Source organism: Pungitius pungitius, chromosome 9 (assembly GCF_949316345.1).
Source record: "Pungitius pungitius chromosome 9, fPunPun2.1, whole genome shotgun sequence".
NCBI lineage: Eukaryota > Metazoa > Chordata > Actinopteri > Perciformes > Gasterosteidae > Pungitius > Pungitius pungitius.
The window spans coordinates 11,556,111-11,571,571 of record NC_084908.1 but is presented as its reverse complement, the minus strand read 5'-3'; the positions used below and the strand labels follow the sequence as shown (position 1 = coordinate 11,571,571).

The window sequence follows — 15,461 nt, the reverse complement described above, 5'->3', positions numbered from 1 at the left end:
GATTATTAAAAGAGAAAAAGTGAGTCAGCAGCCAAGTCAATATTTGGATGATTGAGAGCATTACAGCTGTAATGGCATAAATACATTATGTACATATATTTGTGTTACTGGTGATATAATCTGTAGATTGATGATGTAAACTTTTCAAATCTTAGTCGTTTTAGTAGTCTGAACTGGCATCTCTTTAAAAAGGAAAAAAATGTGGTCTATATTTAGCGGATTTATTTTTTCAACTGAACTCCTTAAAGCTTTTAATTTTTGTCATTGAAATGTCTGAAATGTTGCAGGATTGTGAGAGTCTAAAATGCTTTTCAGTGTGAAGTACTGTTTGGAAAATCAGTCCAAACATTTGATACTTTATCAGTGTCTCACGGGAACGTTGTTTTCATCAGCCTCAACTTGAATCGCCTCGACAACAGGATTGTTAGTAGTGCAGAACCAAAACAATTTAAAATTAAAATCCTTCTACAACAAAGAAGAAAAAAAAAAATCAGGCCATTTTTCCGTTCAAATGAAAATCCACTTGGATTGAAAGTGCTGCCCTTTGACACTCCACTTACCCTTCACACTATTACCCACGTGGCACTAAATCACTGCACAGGAACTTAAAAGGCAAACCATAGGTGTTATGGTGTAAACAGGATCCAACATCAAAAATCAAAACGCTATTTGCTGATTATTCATCCACTGTGTCAAAAAATTAGGAAATCTCTAAGGCATAAGCGGATCATTGTGTGTGAGTTTTGGAGACACGGTTTGTGTGTGTGTGTGTGTGTGTCGGTTCATTGAAGACGAGCGGCCTGTTATGTCCAGCGGGCGGTCTCTAGTTTCAGAGCTGTAGAGTCACACCACTGCTTAGTACCCACAATCCCTGGCGGCTATCCGCTCAGACATGATGGGAGACTGCAAGGTGTGGCCAAATGGTGCGTTATTAACATTTAAGTTGTATTTAATGGAGACGTAAATTGCAGATCATCCTCGAGACAGTCTGGCTGGAACTCCAGACTAAAGAGAAAATTATTTTTTAATATAAAGCTATATTCATTATGAATGACCTTAGTGAGTACATCAGACATACACCTAGAAATTCACCTGAATGCTTTTTTATAAGAAGTACTAATTGTTTTTAAACCGGTGTGCTCTCTTCCTTTCCCCCCCCCCCATCCTTTTCCACTCCCATTCTTACTGTACATGTCTCCCGCCTAATGCCCTGTCATAGCTCATCACAGTTGTCTGTGCACTGAAGCCTGATTGTGTGCGATTACGACTGAATGAAGAGGACCGGAGTAGAATGTAACAAAGAGTGAGAGAAAGAGAGAGAGAGAGAGAGAGAGAGAGAGGGGGCGACCAGTTGATGAGTGTGTTTGTGTTGGAAAACCTACGATGATGTTTGTATTTCTGCATGGATCTGTGCCTCTCTATAGCCGAGGTCTGACTGATCAGCGAGGAAGACCTGTTCCTTGTGTGTGTGTGTGTGTGTGTGTGTGTGTGTGTGTGTGTGTGTCAGCACGACTCTCTAGCAGCTCTTTTCTGCATGACTAGATGGAGGCCCCTCTCTCAGGCCGCTTGTTACTTTAACCTCTGTTGACCTCTCCCCGTCATCTGACAAAGGTCATCGCCCAAGACGTTGTGAGAGACTGTCCCCGAACATGTTTCTGTGACATGAAAGCACAGACAAACTGTCACCAACACACTTTACATTGAGGACCTCATACAGATGCTCAACCCAGTCTCCAAAAAAAGCGTGAAATAGCTACGTTGGTCCACCGTGATAAACGTAGTCATGTTACGTTTTCCCCCAAAATATCGTAACTATGTTACGTTATTTTGGCCCATTCATTTACATTGCTTTGCAAATAGGTCACGTGACTATCAAGTTTCCCGTTAGTGAAAAGAAAAACATGGCGGACGGTCAGCATAATCTCCGTGAAAAACACAATATTTTAAGAAAGCATCAGCATTTGTATGCATTTCGATGGCATTTCTAGCGAGAAGTATGCGTTATTCTTTCATAATCTTCTATCAGAGACTGTAGAAGACCTTCCGTTTATTCGTTTCTGCGAAGATTTGAGTGTCTCTTTGGGAAAGCGTGGGAATGCAACGTTTGTTTCTGCGGTCATTTTTTTTCAGCATTAAAGGCACTAATCGCCAACACAAAGCACTCAAATCACATTATGACTTTTCAAACATAAATTGGCATATTTTTATGAGTTTTCATTGAAAGAATGCATACTTTCCGGGGGCTTGAATGCTGAACGCTTTAGCGCATGTGTGTCTCTTTCAAAACCTTCCCTTCCGTTTCAGGCTACGATTTCATGGTTACGTTGCGGTGGTTGCTATGGACGCTGGAATTGCTGCTCGGACACCTAGTTCAGTGATGCTTAACCCGGGTTCGATCGGTTAAGTCACTCTCAGGGGTTCAGCAGACACACACTCCGGTCAAGTGGTCCACGACTTCAAAAATAATGTATATAGTAAAAGTGATAGACGGGCTTTTCGATGGTGGATGGCGGAAACGGTACTCTTTTAAGGGAGATAAGCCCCGCCCCTCTCAGGCGCGAATGTGTGCGTGTGTTTGTGTGTGTGTGCGCGCGCACGCGCGAGGTTCGGTGAATGCGCTGATGAAGCTCGCTGCCTCATTATGTAATGATTTTATTTGAATAATCCTCCTGGCTGTTGTTTGTTTGTTTGTTTGTTTGTTTGCTTCTTTGTACGTAAATATCTGCCTTTGTACCAAATACTCTGCCAATAAAGGTTGATTAGAATAAAACAAACAAAAAATACATTTACATTGTCAGACGCACTGGTCACGTGAACGGTCACATTTAAATAAAGTTGCAAGAAGAAGAAGAAGAAGAAACAGAAGAAGAAGAAGAAGAAGAAGAAAAAAGATGGAGGAGGAGGAGGATAGGAAGAAAAAGAAAAACATGAGGAAGAGTCGTGTAAGGATCGTAGACGACAAGAAAGATCAGCTATTTCTTGCCGACCTGTTTTTAGAAGAATATAAGGTACGAAGAATATATTCTGAGAAATGTAGAGTGCCGAGATATTTTTTCCTAATTTGCACCTTCGCCCTTAGTAGCGTCGTTTAATATAGTCACTTGAAACGTATAGTTATTTCTGAGAAGTAGTGTGTATGGAACGTTTTTTTTTACTGTTGCCTGATATTAAAGAGTTTGTTTCACGTCAAGCAATTATTTATTTATTTTAATGAACTAAATTATTAATTCTAATTATTCTAATTATCTTTATACTGTTGGCAGTGACGTCTGGGAGCGCAGAACCTTCCTGTTCGTCGACATATGGACAAAAGGCAGAGACAGAGACCAGCCAAAACTTAGGTTACTTTTCTTATTCTCTCTTCTCGTGTTTTTGTTTTCTTGTTGTTGTGTTTAGCTACATTTAACCTTACTTTACAGCTAATTTTCTCCTTTGTCTTTTAGACTCCCTTATCCAAGAAGTTCAAGACCTCTTGGAATGTCCTGTTGAAGAACCTGTCTCATCCCAGTGGAAGGAAAGGCAACGTTTAACCTTTGAAAAGTGGAGTACGTTAAGGCCCTTTATGGTTAACCAGATGTTATCATCACAGAGGCCTAAACAGGGACTATGCCAACACTGTGGACAAAAGCTTGCAGTAGTGACATGCAGAGATTGTTTGCCAAGACCACTTTACTGCACTGCGTGTGATATTGCAATACATGAGTCTATGGTACTCCATAACAGAACTTCTATGATAGAGGGTTTTTTTAGGCCATTGTCCCCTTCCACATACATCAAGGAAGACGAGGGAGGAAAATTCTCCTACCATGAAAAAGGTAACCAATTAATCACTATGTGAGCTATTTTGTAATTAAAATGTGTTAAATTCAATATTAACCTATATCACACTAAAAAAACACCCTTATTTTCCAATTATTTATTATGTGAAATGTTCTTATTTTATTCTGTAGAGTGTTACTTACCAATCAGGCTTCCTCACTGCGATTGTTCCTATGGACAAACAAGTGTTTCTCCAGGAAAGCAAGTAATTTTGATTGGAATGAACGGTAAGGATTTTCCAAACTAGTCTTTTAATACAGTATTGACCTTTTTATATTCCTTGTATATTGGAGTAACTTATTTTTATTTTGATATTCAGGTCGTTACAATCTGTCCCTTCCATGTGTCAGCTGCCCCTGCGGAAAGTCCTGGTCACTGGACATAGGTGATCTCGTTGACAGTGGTTATTGGCCAGCCACAGCCAACTTTGACACTTTGTACACTGTGGATTTGTTCAGTACATTTGAGGATCTCAAGATCACTGCCCCAGGAATGTCACGGCAAGCTTTTGTTAGCATGCTAGAACACCGCACAAAAGTCTTTGGTCGGGTGAGTACAAGATGTTGTTGAAGAAAACAACCAAGATTGCTGAGATGGTGCAAGTTTATTGGAGTTGAATGCAGGGATGGGTCCCAGACAAAGTCAGAAAGGAAGGAACAAAGGGGTGACCCCTAGGTAGTATGATCAAGCAGGCAGAAAGATCAAGGTTCTAGTCAGCAGGGGAGCATACACCGGAGGAAACAACATTTGGCTAGGTATTGGCCAGACATGTAATGGCAAATGTCCCCTCGTATGTAATTTTTCTTTTTCAATGCGACGATTTTCAAATGTATTGATCTAATTTTATCATGGCCTTACTTTTACGTTTTCCTTTTAGAGCGGCCAGATATGTGGGGATACTATGCAGAAGGCATTTCTGGAATGGATCTATGCCAAATTTGAAGTGGAAAGGATGTCTCTGGTGCAGCATTTTCAGTGCCCTGCATGCACACCCTCCATGCTGGCTGTTGCAGTGGATGGGAACCGAAAACTTTACCGCTTTAAGAGCCAACCGGGGTGTGTAGTATTTTTTTCAAATTAAAATGGACAGTGCTATTGTAATAGTTATTTTAATCCTTTCTATTTATTTATTTATTTTTTAGACCGAATGGATTTTTTGATGGAGTGTTTCTGGCCAAGGATGCTGAAGTGTCCTCCTTTGTTGACTACATCCATGGGACAACCAAACATGTACATTTACATTTCTTTATTGTAACATTTTGATAAACACATGCAGTATACTTACAATTTGTATTTACTATGACAACCACATTGACATGTTACAGACATTCACTGTTAAATTAATTCAGTTCGAGTTCATCTATATATGTCTGCTTTCATCTCGTTTTAGAATCCTGCGAAAGCAAGATGTGGTGCAGGTCAATGGGTGGCAGCACGAGAGTCTGCGAGTAAGTCAGCAAGCAAATTGGATGAGGAAGGCGTGGAAGTTGCTGTCTGCCGTCACGGGGTCTTGCTCAAAGGACTGAATATGTTCCGTGGGGAAATATTTGCATACCCATTATATCTCCAGAAACAGTTGAATTCACAGACTGTGAAGTATTTTTGCTCAGATGTAGTGTGCAAATACTGGCCATATCTGGAGAGGGTGGTCCGTTTCTGCCCAGAGCTACAAGACCTGTTGAACATGCGCCCATTTCTTTCGATTATGCATGCTAAAGCGCATTCATGGACGTGTGAGGTAATTATTGACACATTGTTTTTATAAACCCCCCCACTCTTATGTTTTTTCAAAGTCTAACAATTCATTAAATGTTTTGTAGTTGAAGTGGGGAGGACGTAACCAGGAAGGAGCTGGTACAACCTTAGGAGAAGAAGTTGAACAAGTAAACAGTTTCCTTTCTCGAGCAGCCTTATGTTCTAAGTTCATGGCAAAAGCAGGTAAATATTTTTTCATCTAAATTATTTAATTTGTTTAGTGTCTGGTTTCTTGCCCTAATGTGCTTTTTTTTCAAGTTCGCACAGACATGCTTACCATCCAGGCAAGTGGCTGGAACAAGCGGAAGGCAGAACACCTTGACCGGACATTAGCAAAAAGATACATCAAGGTATGGACTATATTGACTTATAATGGAAAAACTATATATTCAAAGATAATCTTATTAAATTATACTCTACTCAGTATTGTTTTATATAATTATACAAAGTGTAACCTAGGGACACAGTGGGACTGGTAAGAGTTAAGGGAGAACAGACAGAATGTTTACTTAGACAACACCTGGTGTAAGCATGTTTTTGTCCTAGAACTGATAGAACCCTTTTTGTGCAAATAGGCAAACAAAAGCAAAATGGTAGGGGGAGAAGGATAATTCTTCTTAATAAGGAGTTGTTTGACAAACTTGTCACCAGTTTGTCTGACCAAAAACTTCCATGACACAGTTTTCTGTTTTTGGATTTGTTTTGACAGACTGTACAGAGGATTCCAGATGCATCAACAGATCTTAAACAACTTACCACCGAGTTGGCTATTCAGGAAGACACAGTACAGCAATGGGTGTGTGATGTTCAGCAGTGGACAACAGGTAGTATGGGGAGAGGAGTATTGTGCATTATGCCTATTTACAGAATATTCTCATCTAGACCCCACTAATTGGAAATAACATCAATTGAAAATGGTTTAAAGTATTTTGTTCCCATTGTAGCTCAAATGTACATTTCACCTTTTTTATATCTCTGTTTGATGCAGCTGCAACTGATTTTTTATTTATGATTTATATTTGTTTCTGACAATGTTACTTGTATTAAAGACATGTAGCTTCTGTCACTGAACACATTTACATCTGGAGATAATGTCAGGGTTAACTGAGCAAGTTTTGTCCTAATAGTTAACCACAATCAATGCAGGGGTTACTGAACCCAGATATTGCAATATATCTTGTAAACCTGCTTTGTGGTACACATTCTCATTATAGGTTTGGAGAAAATTGGTTTAATTGTCAACAGAGAGTGACATGAAGTAACTTTACTTGTCTTCACAAGGAGCAACTGTTCCAAATGACAGCCGACAGAATACTATTGAAGGACTCTATCTGAGCATCAAGCAGCGAAAGTTTCATCTCTATCGTCAGACAGGTGAGACCATAAAAGCTTTTTTAATTATTATTATTTATTACCCTGTAAATTTATTATTTTACACAATCATCTTTTGTTTCACCCTTCAGTTGGCAGTAAGCAGAGACATAAATTGAGGAAAAAGATTGCGGCAGAAAAGATAGCTTTGGACGAGGCCATTGCTGACTACAACACTGTTGTGGGGGATGCTGACAAACTCCCTCCTCCTGACGAGCTCTTGGTCAAAGAAAACTTCTCCTGGCCATGGCAATGTAAGTAGGATACTTAGTGTGTAAAATTGCCCATGCACAAACCTTTCTATAATTGCTAACATGTTTGATGGTATGAACTGCAGGTCACAGTGATATGATCGAGAAAAAAAAAGTCTATGACAAAGTAATGCTGCTGGATAGACTTAAGGAAGAAGCCGTAATTGTGGTTCAGGAAATTAAGCAGCACTGGGAGTACATGCGGAGCATGGCTAGAAAGATTGAAGATCTTTCCTCCCAGCTCTCTGAAGGAATCACAGGTCAAAGTATGTATATATGCTTCTGTGTCTTATTCTTGTCTGATGATAATGATAATAAAGCTAACTAATTATTTAAATGTTTGATGTCAAACAATCTCAGGCAGCACTGAAGCATTGACAGAGAGTGGACGTGAGGGACTACTCTGCATATTAAAAAGAAGACTGTGTGAAGTTCAAGCACAGCAGACTTCAGCACGCGCAACATATCTGCATATCCTGGGACAACACATGGTGTCTTTGGATGACTCTTCCTCTGAGGAAGAAAACTTGGATAGTAGCTCGTCAACAGATGAAGACTAATGGGAGCCATCGTTGGGCTCATTCTGGAGAACACTGCAGTCTGACGCTGTACCTGCAGAGTCCACACCAACGTGCTCTCCATTGTAAATGTCTGCAATTGTTATATGGTTTGTGCATACTGTGTGTTCCTATATAAAATAAATGACTTTAATTTCCACTATTGTGACATTTTCTTGCACTACATTACATTATTTAACCTGTAAAGATAAACTGTACATTTAATGCACAGTATAGAATACACAGTTACAGATGTTTGAGAGTCACCCTTCTTAATCTGAATTATGTGTAATAACAGGATGGCTGTTTCGCCTTCTTATAGAATAGAAAAATACTTTATTCATCCCCCGGTGGGGAAAATTCAAATTAGTAGAGTAGCTTAAAAAGTAAATATATAAATATTTACAATGATTATATACTATCAACAATAATATCAATGACTAAATAAATTAGAGAAGAACATGTCAGCAGTCACTGTTAAAAACCCTCATGGCTGTGGGGACAAAGGACCTCCTGAACCTCTCAGGCCTACAGTGCAGAGAGATGAGCCTCTCACTGTAGCTGGTCCTCTGACCCGCCAGGATGTTGTGGAGGGGATGTTTATTATTATCCATAACAATATAATTTCCTTTTCATCTGTTTCTCCACCACAGCACTGAGAGAGTCTAGTCTTCTGCCTACAACAGAACTGGCCTTTTTCACCACTTTGTCCAGGCGCCTACAGTTTTTATCTGTAGCGCCACTCCCCCAGCAGACAACAGCATAGAGTAGTGCACTCTCTAGGGTTAGGGTTAGGGGTTAAGTCCAGGCCCTCACATCCTGGTGTCAGAACAATCACTTCAACAACAAGATAAAGGAGCTTATCAAAGACTTAATAAAACACAGAGGCACAATACATGTCTGGTGATCACCGGAAGTGAAACAGGTGGGGAGTTTCACCTACATAAGTGATCATCTCTCAGGGGACCTGACCTGGGAGGTGACCACCAGAGAAGTGGTGAAGAAGGCCCAGCAGAGACTCTTCCCACAGTGGACCCTCGGAAAAACCTGGCTCCAACAGATTCCTCACCAACTTCTATCAGTGCACCATATAAAGTGATCTGGGCTATGGATGCATGTGGGGTTTTGCAGCTGTACCTTAGAGGAGAGAAAGGACAGGCACTAATTAAGGGTGCATCTAAGATCATTGGTGTCCCTTTTCCATCTCTGGAACGAATCTACTCTGCCCGGCTGAGAAACTAAGATGTAAGATGAGGTCTCACTGTTCACACCCTGGGCAATGTCGTTTTAGCACACTCCCCTCTGGCAGACAGGGTCATGAGGGCACGGAGAGAACGACTTCCCCCAAAGCTTTACATACATCCCCAACCCTAACCCACATCCACGTGTTTATTTTACTTTATTTTGTATGCTGCTCTTTACTTTATATGCTACTATCCAGAATCAGTATCACTTTTATTGCCAGGTATGTGAACACACAGAAATAACTCTCTCTCAGCCTTAGCTACAGAGAGAGTTAAGTGAAACCAAAGTAAAAAAATATTTCTGTGTGATATATGATATATAAAAATATGTATATGTGTATATATTTACCTATTCAGCTTTATACATGTACATAGCTTTTGTTTAAGCTTTTGTTCATAATTTTTCTATATTATCTAAATTAATCTATCTATATGTATATATATATATATATATATATATATATATATATATATATATATATATATATATATATATATCTGGCTATCTGTGTTGGTGATTGGTTACAGATCACAGTAAGCCAATCAGAGGCAGAATAAGGCGGGTCGTGCACATATTGGCGCTAACTGTACGCACTCTTTACACGGCAGTGTAGCTGAAGCTGGACGGGTAATTAATATTTCATGTAGTCTGAATATATTTTTATTGAATATAATTACACGTGGCACGTGAGCACCTCGTTGTCACGTTTTTAATTAAGGAACGTCATGGGCCTCATCATCTAGCTAATCAAGCTAGCTAGCTCGCTAATAACAGCAGTTAGGCAGTTAGCAAGACGAAAGACACGTTTTTATTTAGTCGCCTTTTTAGGACCATTAAGAATGAATAACCTTCAAGAAAACATGGGGGTGCGTTTGTGAGTGTAGTGTAGAGAACAGGTTCCGACTTCAAAAGAAATCCTGTTAAATCTTTTTCTTCATTTTTTATAAATTAATTTGTTCTAGGAACAACCTGTTTACAGTTTTAAGTTTACCTGTAAACTGTATGATCCTTTTCTGCACTGTGTATTTGCATTTCTGTCTTAGAATAGGGGGTTGTAAATTAAGCTTTGCATGTTAATTTGTGCAATACTATCACTGTATTCATATCTCTTAATCAGTAATGTGCATTTTTAATCAACAATGTGCAATTTACACTAATTAACGTGCTATATAAACCCTATAACAACAGTCCATCCTTCCTCATGTAAGCAATCTACTGTTATTGTTGATTTTATATCTATATTGAGATAATATTGATATGGTATCTTATCTTAATTACATTGATAAGGCTGCTAAGAACAGGCCTCTGGTTGCTTAGATATAAATATTGCTTTATATTCCAGGTCAAAAATGCCAAGAGGGTCAACCACAACCAGCTGCACGAGCTGCAATGCAGGTATTCCTGTGGCTGCGAAGACGTGCAAGTCTTGCCAGGCGGTACAGCCAAAAAAGCAAAGACTTGCCAAAAGACTTGAGAAATTTCAAGCAAAAAAAGATGACTGGCTAAAAAAGCAGAAAAAGAATAGGACCATCTCACATGTTATGGATGAGGCATCAATTTTGGTATGTGTTGCATGTCTTTTTGTATGATTCATGCTTGTGAAAATTCTGTATGATATCTTAATTTATATTTTTAATACTTAGGTTGAAAAGTTACATGCACTGGGGCACAAGGCCATCATTATGATCCGCAAACCAGGCAAAACGCCTGGCAACTGGTCCGGGAATATCCTGCACCCAAAGTGGCAGCTTTCTAACTACGCTGTGGAATGCCTCGACAGGATGAAGACCTTATATGAGGTGGTAGTTGACGGTAAGCCCATGAACTGTATCTGTGATACCTTTAATTGTCAACATATCCTAGTACTATAAAAACTGATCAGAATCAGAATCAGAATCTCATGAATACTTTATTAAAGCCTGATGATCAGACAGCTATTTTCATTTTCCACACTTACGGATAAAATCAATTTGTAGTCTGAGTCTAGGCTGTTATTTTATTATGTACCTCTCCAGTTATGTTCTATAATATGTAGTTGATAGTTAATACTTATTTTAACAAATTTAACGTTTTCCTGCATAAAAATGGTAATAGCACACACAGTACAACATTTACTTTCTCACTGAGAGCTGTGAAATTTCACCACTGTTGCATCTGTTAGGTTTGTACGAAGAGCATCATTGTTGAGATGGAGAAGTTGAATTTGGATTGAGGTTGTGTTTTTCCTCAGTCACACCTAGTTTGAGATGATGTGTCGGTTGTGCAATAATCTCACCTTTTACTAACACGCAAAAAGATCTCTTCAGGTGGAGGAATATGAAAGTTCCTCCTTAGTGACAACCTCAGATGTATTTAGGGGCATATTTTAGATGACCCATATACATTAAAAGTACAAATTTGAGCAAGGGTCTTTATAAATACATACATACATACATTATTTGTAACTGCTTATGCTTATTAGATTGCAGGAGTTGCTGGGGCCCATCCCAGCTGTTAATGGATGAGGACAGGGTCCACGCTGGACAAGTTGCTGCTTTATTGCAGGGCTGAGACATAGAGACAGACAACCATTCATACCTACAGGCAGTTTAGGGTCACCAGTTAACCTAAGATGCATGTCTTTGGACTGTGACAGGAAACCAGAGTCCCCGGAGAAAATAGATGCAGACACGGGGAGGACTTTCTAAATACCAGTTGCAGGTAATATAGGGTCTGCTACTATTGAAAAATAAATTAACCTTAATTGTGTTTTGATTTCATTGAGGTTGGACTGACCAGCAGCCATCCACCATTCTCACCACCACCAGCCCCTCCGTCCAGCCATCCACCAGCTTCACCACCACCAGCCCCGCCGTCCAGCCATCCACCAGGACCCTCAGAGCCAGAGGTAGGCAATTAATTAAACATGAAGATTAATCAAATATTACTGCATATTAGTTATACTAATAACTAGTATGCAGATCAACTCAGTTATGTGGCCCTGTCATTTTTCTTATCCTTGTTTTTTGGACTAACAGTAACTATTAAGATCCCTGCAATCTGAATAATGCACTGAACTCAGTTTCTTGGTAATTTTTAGCATTTTAGTCCTTCATCCACTGTGTCTGACTTCATTTCTTTTTGTCAAAAGGATTGATATTAACATGCAAAACATTGTAACTGTATACTTTATTTTTCTCTTTTAGAATGCAGCCATAGGATGTCTGGTACAGAAACATTTTATCCAGTCAAGAGGGTCGTAAACCACAAAAGGCTTAAGGTTTGTTTTCTCATAACATGAGATGAAATATCTGCCAAAGGGAAAGATACAGGAAATCTTTCCTGCCGCATGCCATCAAACTATACAATAAGTACTAAAATCACTAGTCATTACTTCTCTATATGCACTTTCTATATGCACATAGAAAGTGCATATAGAAAGTGCAAGTAATGACCAGTGATATTAGTGTGTGTGTGTATATACTGTATATATATATATATATATATATATATATATATATATATATATATATATATATATATATATACTAATAATACATTCACACACTGTTGAATATACTGCTTATTTGTACACATTTTGGTCGGATCCCATATTCTATACTTGAATGTTGTTTTCATATTACTGTTTTAAATGGTGAATTTCATATTTATACTAATACTTAATAATAGTTCTTTGTTTATCTAGGTTTTATTTTTCCTTTTACTTCATTGTCTACAGGTGAAAATGCTGATACTTCTATTTACTACAAACTCTTTTTTACAGAAGCACATGTTAACTTACTAATGGTTAATATGTTTTAATACTGTCTAGGGAAAAACAATGGAACTTATTGAGTGGGAGCCCTGTTCGATGTGGTATGCAATATGTCTCTTCATTCTATTCTATCGTCTCAAATATTAGCAAAGAAATAGCATTATTATTATTCTCATTATTGTTTTAACAGTTTAAAGGGTGAAGCATCAAAATAGTTTATGTGTACTCCTTAATCAAACTTTCATAATGATGTCAACTACAGTAATCAGGTTACTGAATTCATGTAAAAAAATTGACTCAAAACTGTTCTTCTCTATTGACATGTTTTTGAATTTCATTCATTGCTGATATAATAACAAATCTTTTTCACAGTGGGAAGACCTGGCCCCTCGAGTGGGTAGCCAAGGAAGACACCAAGTCTTAAATGACATAGATATATTTTTTATGTTCATATGTCTTGTTATGTTCAAAACAACAAATAAAGTTCAAACACTAAAACCTCAAACCCTTACCTAATATGTATTGTCCCAGTTGAGTTTCCGTACTGTGCCTGACCCGCTTGTGCATGCGGCATAGAGTTATGATGCAGGTATATCTTAATATCCTTTTTTTTTTTTTCATAGTTCCTTTTAATTGTTTCATAGTATCCGGAATTAGATGTACGACCCCTCGTTAACGTTTACAGTAAATAACATAAATGACAAATACGACAATGACTCAGACAATATGAAACTTGGTAGCATTATTGCATATTGCATTTTCCACGGAAAAATTTCATTTTTTTTTTTTTAAACCTGACTTCCTCATGTTTCTTCTTCTTCTTCTTCTTGCAACTTTATTTAAATGTGACCGTTCACGTGACCAGTGCGTCTGACAATGTAAATGTATTTTTTGTTTGTTTTATTCTAATCAACCTTTATTGGCAGAGTATTTGGTACAAAGGCAGATATTTACGTACAAAGAAGCAAACAAACAAACAAACAAACAAACAACAGCCAGGAGGATTATTCAAATAAAATCATTACATAATGAGGCAGCGAGCTTCATCAGCGCATTCACCGAACCTCGCGCGTGCGCGCGCACACACACACAAACACACGCACACATTCGCGCCTGAGAGGGGCGGGGCTTATCTCCCTTAAAAGAGTACCGTTTCCGCCATCCACCATCGAAAAGCCCGTCTATCACTTTTACTATATACATTATTTTTGAAGTCGTGGACCACTTGACCGGAGTGTGTGTCTGCTGAACCCCTGAGAGTGACTTAACCGATCGAACCCGGGTTAAGCATCACTGAACTAGGTGTCCGAGCAGCAATTCCAGCGTCCATAGCAACCACCGCAACGTAACCATGAAATCGTAGCCTGAAACGGAAGGGAAGGTTTTGAAAGAGACACACATGCGCTAAAGCGTTCAGCATTCAAGCCCCCGGAAAGTATGCATTCTTTCAATGAAAACTCATAAAAATATGCCAATTTATGTTTGAAAAGTCATAATGTGATTTGAGTGCTTTGTGTTGGCGATTAGTGCCTTTAATGCTGAAAAAAAATGACCGCAGAAACAAACGTTGCATTCCCACGCTTTCCCAAAGAGACACTCAAATCTTCGCAGAAACGAATAAACGGAAGGTCTTCTACAGTCTCTGATAGAAGATTATGAAAGAATAACGCATACTTCTCGCTAGAAATGCCATCGAAATGCATACAAATGCTGATGCTTTCTTAAAATATTGTGTTTTTCACGGAGATTATGCTGACCGTCCGCCATGTTTTTCTTTTCACTAACGGGAAACTTGATAGTCACGTGACCTATTTGCAAAGCAATGTAAATGAATGGGCCAAAATAACGTAACATAGTTACGATATTTTGGGGGAAAACGTAACATGACTACGTTTATCACGGTGGACCAACGTAGCTATTTCACGCTTTTTTTGGAGACTGGGTTGAGATGCTCTGTTTTAGGCTCTAAAAGCCAATGTTGTATGCACCGGTCCGAAGGTTAACCAACCTCTCGGGTTTGGTGAACATTCATATCAACCAGCGCCCTCACAACAATGTTGGTCATCCTGATAAAACTAGGCGTATTCAAGCACATTCAAGCACAAAGTGTGTGTCTCCAGCACCGGGTCTCTCCAGGGATTCCCCCGGGATGTCCCGATGCAACGTGGGACCAAAAACTACATGAAACAGCACGTTGTAAAGTAAACAACAAGGCTATTAGTTAGAGAGCGGAACCTGAGACAGGAGGTATGTGTATATGTGTCACACTTAAAGACTCTTTGATGGGCTATTGATCTGCTAATTTAGTCCCTCCGCCCCCACATCCCCCTCTACATGGTGCAGATTGCTGGAGGGAAATTGAACGACGGAAGAGGGGATGAAATCAGATAAAAGTAAGTGATACAGAGACAGTGATGGGAGAGGAGAGAGTGCACTATGAGACCAGATTGGACTGTGGCCAGCGATTAATTGCAAAGCAAGTTTAATGATTGAGTTCAGTGATAGCAAAGCTCTTCTTCTTTTCATGGTTTAAACTTCTGTCCACAAACATATTAGAAAATATGTAACATAAAGTTAGTTTGGACAACTATCTGTGTGGTGTACTTTACCAGGTTAACATGATGCTGTAAACTGCAATATATTGAGTAGCAGATTTATAAACATTTAAGGGTACACATATAATCCCAAGCAGATATCCAGGCTTCCTTT

General features: G+C 38.9%; 1 protein-coding gene and 1 long non-coding RNA gene across 2 annotated transcripts; both read left to right on the top strand.

Moving 5' to 3' along the window:
* Positions 1 to 3,750: 3,750 nt before the first annotated feature.
* Positions 3,751 to 8,068, top strand: LOC134132760 (uncharacterized). The gene is made up of 13 exons (XM_062564698.1): positions 3,751 to 3,815; positions 3,951 to 4,046; positions 4,139 to 4,368; positions 4,697 to 4,875; positions 4,962 to 5,049; positions 5,210 to 5,557; positions 5,640 to 5,757; positions 5,833 to 5,924; positions 6,284 to 6,398; positions 6,856 to 6,948; positions 7,038 to 7,199; positions 7,283 to 7,462; positions 7,557 to 8,068. Exons 2-13 carry the CDS (start codon positions 4,040 to 4,042, stop codon positions 7,754 to 7,756), a joined length of 1,812 nt encoding a protein of 603 aa, XP_062420682.1. The 5' UTR covers positions 3,751 to 3,815; positions 3,951 to 4,039; the 3' UTR covers positions 7,757 to 8,068.
* A 3,763-nt stretch (positions 8,069 to 11,831) lies between these two features.
* Positions 11,832 to 14,594, top strand: LOC119222646 (uncharacterized). Its single transcript, XR_009956952.1, has 3 exons — positions 11,832 to 11,885; positions 12,184 to 12,257; positions 12,810 to 14,594. It is a non-coding gene; the product is annotated as an uncharacterized LOC119222646 (long non-coding RNA).
* The last annotated feature ends 867 nt before the right edge of the window (positions 14,595 to 15,461 follow it).